General features: G+C 46.4%; 1 protein-coding gene across 1 annotated transcript in view; it reads left to right on the top strand.

Annotated features, from left to right (window-relative positions):
- Nucleotides 1–7177, top strand: part of LOC310796099 (zinc finger matrin-type protein 4) — a gene marked incomplete at both ends in the record, with an annotated part of 49311 nt that extends 42134 nt beyond the window's left edge. The window contains 3 exons of the mRNA XM_083658250.1: nucleotides 2759–2859; nucleotides 6799–6871; nucleotides 7122–7177. Of these exons, the coding sequence (XP_083514376.1) occupies nucleotides 2759–2859; nucleotides 6799–6871; nucleotides 7122–7177 (230 nt within the window). The remainder of the gene's footprint in view (nucleotides 1–2758; nucleotides 2860–6798; nucleotides 6872–7121) is intronic.
- Between the last annotated feature and the right edge of the window lie 627 nt (nucleotides 7178–7804).

Raw genomic sequence — 7804 nt, forward strand, 5'->3', positions numbered from 1 at the left:
TGTGTCTCTCTCTCTCCCTCTCTTCTTCTCTCCCGCTCTCTCTCTCTCTCTCTCTCTCTCTCGCTCTCTCTCTCTCTCTCTCTCTGTGTGTGTGTCTCTCTCTCTCTCTCTCTCTGTCCCTGTGTGTCTCTCTCTCTCTCTCTCTCTCCCTCTCTCTGTGTGTGTGTGTCTCTCTCTCTCTCTCTCTGTGTGTGTGTGTGTGTGTGTGTCTCTCTCTCTCTCTCTCTCTCTCTCTGTGTGTGTGTGTCTCTCTCTCTCTCTCTCTCACACACAGAGAGCAGAGTCAATCATTCATTCTTAATACATGCAAAACAACACTTAAGCCCAGACAGTCCTGCCTCCTGACTGCAGGCGACTCGTTCAGTCAGGACTGTCTGGTGAGCCCCGGCTCGTCCTTGATCACCTCTGAAGCGGAGAGAGAGAGAGAGAGAGAGAGAGAGAGAGAGACAGAGAGAGAGAGAGAGAGAGAGAGAGACAGAGAGAGAGAGAGAGAGAGACACAGAGAGAGAGAGAGAGAGAGAGAGAGACAGAGCGAGCATCTTAGCGACTGGAGGGACGGGGACGCCACATTATGCAGTCCCCGCCGCCCGGCCTCCGTGACCTCACGCTGCTCCTCGCTCTGCATTAGTACTTCATCTCCCAACATGCTTTGCCAATTACTGCCACAGAAGGTCAAAAGGCGACGGAATGCACCAACAACGCATAAATCTCACCGACAGTAATGGCGGTGGAGAAAAGGGCACGCGCGCACGCCTCCTCCTTGCGCACACGGTGAACCACACACACACACGGTGAAGCACACACACACACGGTGAAGCACACACACACACGGGGAGGGTCGGGTGTGAAGAAGGTGCGGAGACGTTCGTTTTGGATTGTTTTGTCGTACAACCCTGAAGTGTCAAGGTGGTGCGTCTCCTATCGGAGGAGATCTCTGCAGTGACGGCTCGGCAGTGCGCAAAATGTGAGGCAAACTAAAATAGCATTTCAAGCGCTGAGAGAGTATATGGCCAATTATGTGCATGTTGCTGATTGGCTGATCCATGTGGACACCGTGTGCGTTACCTCTGCCTCCTCCTCTCTGCCATGTGGGAGTGATTCATAACCTTTTTCATATCAACAACCCTTCATTCATTTGATCCGATTTTGCCTCTCGGGCCCAAATCGGAGAATATTTGTTTTAGATATGATTTTGTCCAGAATTCCATGACTGTCTGTCTGTATTGTAGGTGGAGAGATAACAGAGAAACTGTGATCTAAACAGGCATTCTTCATCTAAATTCTCCAATTGTGTTGCAGTAACTTATCAATTCATCAATGTGCTGGGGGACGCCACGTTGGGAACCACTGTCAGGGCGACGTTTTCAAAACGCTGCCGTCAAATGTATTTATTTATTTATGTATGTATTTATGTATTTATTTTTGTATTTATTTATGTATTTATTTATTTATGGAGTTGTCATGTTTTCCCCTGTGGTCATTAAACCCCGTCATGCATCTGACATCACTACTGCAGCGTGACAACTCATTACCCTTCCATCCCTCCGTCTCCTCTCTGCTCATCCTCTCTTTCTCTCCAGCAATTTCCTCTATTCACTCGTTCCATCTAACCTAACCCCCCGCCCCTACACACACACACACACTCACACACACACACACTCACACACACACACACACACACACACACACACACACATGCGCACACCCCTCTCTGTGGGCGTGTCCATCCCTCTCTCACTTCGTCTATTTTGGGGTGTTCATCTCGACCACCTGCAAGCCCTCTAATTAGTTCACATCTGCTTCCAAGCCATACCATCTCATGCACACACACACACACTCACAGACAATACACGCACACACACACTCCCACACACACACACACTCACTCACAGACAATACACGCACACACACACTCCCACACCCACACATACTCACAGACAATACACGCACACACACACACACATGCACAGAAAATACACACGCACACACACACACACACACTCCCACACACGATGCCGTGCACGCACACACACACACACACACACACACACAGAGAATACAGACACACACACACACACACGATGCCGTGCACACACACACCCCAGCACATTATTCTTTTGTTGCCCTCAATGTCCTAATTCTTCACACCCGGTTTTAAAATAACATCCTCACACAAACACACACAAACATACACACACACACACACACACAAACAAACACACACACACACACACACACACACACACACACACAATCACACACACAAACACACACACACACACACACACACACACACACTAGAAAGTAGAAGGCAATGATCTAACGATCTAAAAATGTAACTGTCTTCTAATAACGAGTCTAATCAGATCTTCCTCCAGATACACTGTAATTATGACAATTAGCCGTCACTGCAAAGTGTAGAAACAAGACTGTACACTGTTAGCTTAGCTCACGTGTGATGATGATCATAATGATGGAGCTGAGACACACACGCCTTTGAGGGCTTTCAGGATTAATTGAAAGTCTCATAATAAAAATAACTGCCTGTGCTGCTGTTACTCTCACACAAGTCATTCACAATACTGCCTCATTTAAGAGATAAGCAAGCGTGCATATGAATTTAGTTAAAAAAGTTGAAAAGCAAATTATTTTGCACTGTGACCTTTTGTGTCTTGTCTTTTTTTATCCGTGTTATGTGAAGTGTTGATGAGATGTGCTATTCTACAAATAAACGTTGCCTTGCCTTGTGTCTCTGCAGGACTGCGCAGTAGCTACTCCTGCAGTGTCTGCAGCGTGGTGCTCAACTCCATCGAGCAGTACCATGCACACCTCCAGGGCTCCAAGCACCAGAACAAGTCAGTAGCACTCCACACTAACCACTATGGATGGAGGGGTGGAGGGGTGGAGGGATGGAGAGGGTGGAGGGATGGAGAGGGTGGAGAGGGTGGAGGGATGGAGAGGGTGGAGAGGGTGGAGGGGTGGAGAGGGTGGAGGGGTGGAGAGGGATGGAGAGGGTGGAGGGATGGAGGGGTGGAGAGGGTGGAGGGGAGGAGAGGGTGGAGAGGGTGGAGGGATGGAGAGGGTGGAGGGATGGAGGGGTGGAGAGGGTGGAGAGGGTGGAGGGATGGAGAGGGTGGAGGGATGGAGAGGGTGGAGAGGGTGGAGGGGTGGAGAGGGTGGAGGGATGGAGAGGGTGGAGAGGGTGGAGGGATGGAGAGGGTGGAGAGGGTGGAGGGATGGAGAGGGTGGAGGGATGGAGGGATGGAGAGGGTGGGTGGAGGGGTGGAGAGGGTGGGTGAATGAATGATTGAACAGTCCATTGATCCCTCGGAGAACTCTGTATTGCCGATGTGAGATGATTGACCATGAAGAACAAGTCGATACATGGATGAGCTGTGCTGTGTGTTCCCTGCACTGTGCTGTAACAAGTCACTGCGGTGCTGTCTGGAGAAGTTTGGAGACTATACGGGAGACGAGCTGAGTTGTTTCAAAAGTCGAGGTGAGGGCTTATCTCTGTGGCACGAGGTCTCCAGGAAAAGAGAAAGTCATGTCAATGACTACACTCTTATAATAACTAGCGGGTCTGACCTCTCCTGAGTTCAAGTTTGTTCACCTTGGGATCTGATGAGCCATCCAGTCTGGATGCAAACCAATCACAATGCATGAGCGACAGATTTACACCTGGAGGCAGACCATGGTACTGTCATGCGGACGCACCTTGAAACAAATACTGCCACACAACGTGCATAAGATACACTGCCTGTCAAAAGTTTGTTGCTGTGTCTGAGCAGAAACCCCTCAAGACAGAGTCAGCACGTCGCTCGCCTATCTCTTCTCTACAGAGCCAGAGAATTAGAAAGAGCCAGATAAGTGTCTAGTGCCGGAGTGTGTGTGTGTGTGTGTGTGTGTGTGTGTGTGTGTGTGTGTGTGTGTGTGTGTGTGTGTGTGTGTGTGTGTGTGGGTGTGGGTGGATTTTTAAAGCAATCTAATGGAAATTAAGTCATTAAGGGAGTATTTGCCAGACAGAGTGCTTGTGGCGCTCTGTGTCAAAGTGCTCTGTGTCTTTCTGTTGTTGTTTCTGGTTTTCTTCTCTCTTTATTTCTCAGAGAGTTGAGGGATTTCAGCTGCAATGTCTGTATTTGTCAGTCGGTCAGCATAACTCGTCTGCAGACACCAAACTTCTCCAAAACAAGTTAACTCTGACACACAGACAGTGGTGGGTGTAGTTCACTCTGACACAGACAGTGGTGGGTGTAGTTCACTCTGACACAGACAGTGGTGGGTGCAGTTAACTCTGACACAGACAGATGCACAGTCCAGGGTTCTCTGGAAAAGTTTGAAATGACTTGGCACCCCTTCTTAGATTATTACCATAAGGAATTTGACGCAAGTACTTTAGATTAGTAGCCCCTAACAGGTCTACCCTACCCTCTTCCCACCCCCCTCTTGTCCTTTCCTTGTCTTTATTTTATTTTATTTTTATTTATTTTTTTTGGTTTGTTTGTTTGTTTGTTTGTTTTTTACACTTGGTTGTCATTGCATCACAATTATTCAGAAGATTGTATACATGTATGACATCATGCAACCTTGCACCTATTTTGTATTGTCTGTCTTCTACGGGGTTTGTTTTTTCTTGTTTGTATTGTTTAAAAACTAATAAAAACAATTTGAAATAAACTCTGACACAGACAGTGGTGGGTGCAGTTTAACTCTGACTGGTGGGTGCAGTTTAACTCTTAATTCACTCCAGTTAATCATCATATTTCCCCACTCTCAGTACAGCACTCTGTTCTAAAGTGAATGTTTGTTTAAAAGTCAATAATAATTCATATTAATATAAGCGTCAACATCCAGGTCATTCATGCACAAATGACATCACTGGTCCACAACCTAACTCAAATCAACTGTGAATAACTGTCAAACTAAACGAAGGACTGCAAAAATGTTGAGGGTTTTCAGATATATTATATATACAGTATATAATAATGTATGTATTAGGGATGGGCATTTCTAGCAAAAACACTATTCGAAATTCGCTGGCCAAAGTCGACTTTTAATCGAAATTCGAAAAAAAAAAAAAAAAATGTAAAAAAAATATATATATATTATTTTTATTTTTTATTTTTTGGTGAGTGAAATGTTGCATCTCCCCTGATTCTAAGTCTAAGGCTTTATTAATTAATAGAAAAAGCTTCTGCTGTGGATTTTTAGCTCAAACAAGCATTGCACCACTGAAGTAAAGAACATGTTACATGACATTGACATTTTCGAAAATAAAAAACAGTTTTGACAATCATGAGTGGTTCATTAAATATTTAGTAGGCTCAGGTCTGAGTGCCAAAGGGGTGCCAAAGTCACCCCCTCTCCCTCCTCATCCGCCATTAATTTTTCCATAAACCTTGCTTAAAATGCTTATGAAAATTGTTTTACTTGCTCAAACCAAGCGATTCGACTATACTTAGAATCAGGGGAGACAATGCAACATTTCACTCACAAAAAAAAAAAAAAAAAAAAATCAGAATTTCGACTTTCAATAATAAAAGTCGACCTTCATAATAACAACGATTATTCGAAATTCGATGCCCATCCCTAGTATGTATGATGTTGTAATGATACAACGCTGGTTGTTCCTTTAGCTCTCTACATGTCAGCTTGACTGTCATAACGAGTGAAGAGGAAGGACACAGAAAGAGGTGTGTTTATGAGAGACAGAGAGAGACAGAGAGAGAGAGAGAAAGAGAGAAAGAGAGACAGAGAGAGAGAGAGATGGAGAGACAGTGAGAAACGCAGTATATATATGTATGTAATATGGCACAGACAAAGAGAGACAGATGGGCGGAGAGATGCGGAGGGAGAGACAGAAACAACATTTGGGAGAGGGACGAAAAGAGACAAAAGAGGAGAGAGATGGAGAGAGACAGCGTGCGACAGAGAGAGAGAGAGAGAGAGAATGTGATTAGGTGGAGACAGATGGGACAGAGAGACGTGACAACGCCGAGGTAAACAGAGCGTGGAGGAGAGGGCGTGCGAGGTGCAAACAAGGGAGCGAGTGAAACAAGATTGCACCGGGAGAGAAAATCTCTCGTGAAGTGAAGTGAGAGGTGGACAGATTGAGAGATGGGGGGGGAGCGAGGGAGGGGGGGGGGGGGGAGCGGGCGAGGGAGGGGGGTGGGGGGGGGGAAGGAGCTGAGATTTGGGGGGACAGCGCTGACCACTGACAGCTCAGAGCTTTACCACTTCAGATGGAGAGGGCAGATTGACAGACAGGACATCGACAGATAGAAAAACAGGGGGGGAGGGGAACAGGGGGGGGAGTAGATTGAGAGAGAGGATGACTTCATGAGGTCTCTGCGGGTGAGAGAGAGAGAGAGAGGATGGGATGGGACAGGGAAGAGAGTTGGTTAGGGAGATGGGCTGTGTGTGGGGGTTTGGACAAGACAAGAGACGAAACTCTGGTGTGTGTTCTTTTTACAACAGCGCTGTCGCCATTTTGGCCTGAAAACGCCTCCTTGCGCCAACAGCACAGAACCATGACAGCCAATCACAGGCAGAGTAGTAGTCTTGGTGCTGCCCATGTTTCAATGGAACGACCTCTTAGCCTTCAGTTCTGATCAAACCCGTGTTTAAACCGGACGGAGAAACCCCATCTTTATTAGTCACAAACATTGGGAGACATACCCCCCAGTACCAACAGCATCCCAGGCGGGAATCAAACCCAGGACCTTCTTGCTAGTGAGGCGTCTGCTCTACCCACTGTGCCACCGTGCCCCCTCAGTGTACGTTCTTGGTGGTTTGCAGATGAGCTGTAAAGCCTGCGAGCCGTGGTGCGCTGCCATATCGATCCTCCGGGAAATGTGGAACAAGACCCAAGGTTCCACCTCATTGACTTGGCTTCTCCTGCCCTCACCCAGCCGCTCGGGTGAAACGCACTACTTAAGTGTGCGCTGGTGTGTGTGCATGTGGGTCTGTGTGTGTGTGTGTGAGAGAGAAACTGCTTGAGGCTATCTCTCTCTCTTTCTGTCTCTCTCTGTCTCTCTATCTCTCTTATACACACACTCCCACATACAGTATACACAACACAGCACAGCGCTAAATCAGTGTGCGTTGCGTCCTGTCCTCAGCAGCAGAGTGCTATGGGGGCATGGTGCTACAGAGTGATAGTGATGTCCTCAGCTAGGGATGTTCATCAGTTATCGAAAATCGATAATTGATCGTTAAGGAATGGAATCGATCATGTGGAATTTTTATCGATTTTGTTATTATTAAAAAAAATATATACTTTTTTTTTTTTTTTGCAGACTAGGTTTGGGTGGAATTCGTTCCTCCTCGCCCCACTCCATTGCACAGCCGACTAACGTGAGGTGGAGCTTCATATAGTCTCTAGTTTTCTGGCTGGGTACGGGCCTTTGTGCCAACAAAACTGTTTTAAACATGGGGAATTCACACCGGCATGCGCCGGGGACAGCAGAGTGTTGGAGAGGAGACACATTGAAATAAAGAGTTCATTGAGGAGAACACGTTGTCTTTCGTATTTTCTGCCATAGGCATTCATTTTGTAAAAAAATAATAATAATAATATTAAAAAAATATTATTATTAATATGATCGATAATCGATAATTGATCGTTAATTTTCCCCGATTTTCGATTTTGGAAATTTTTCAAAATGAACATCCCTCAGCAGAGTGTGCTATGGGGGCATGGTGCTACAGAGTGATAGTGATGTCCTCAGCAGCAGAGTGTGCTATGGGGGCATGGTGCTACAGAGTCCTACAGTGCCCACTGTCCTAATCAAATAAAGCCCAA

The sequence above is a fragment of the Poromitra crassiceps genome (assembly GCF_964638095.1).
Source record: "Poromitra crassiceps genome assembly, chromosome: 22".
Taxonomy (NCBI): Eukaryota; Metazoa; Chordata; class Actinopteri; order Beryciformes; family Melamphaidae; genus Poromitra; species Poromitra crassiceps.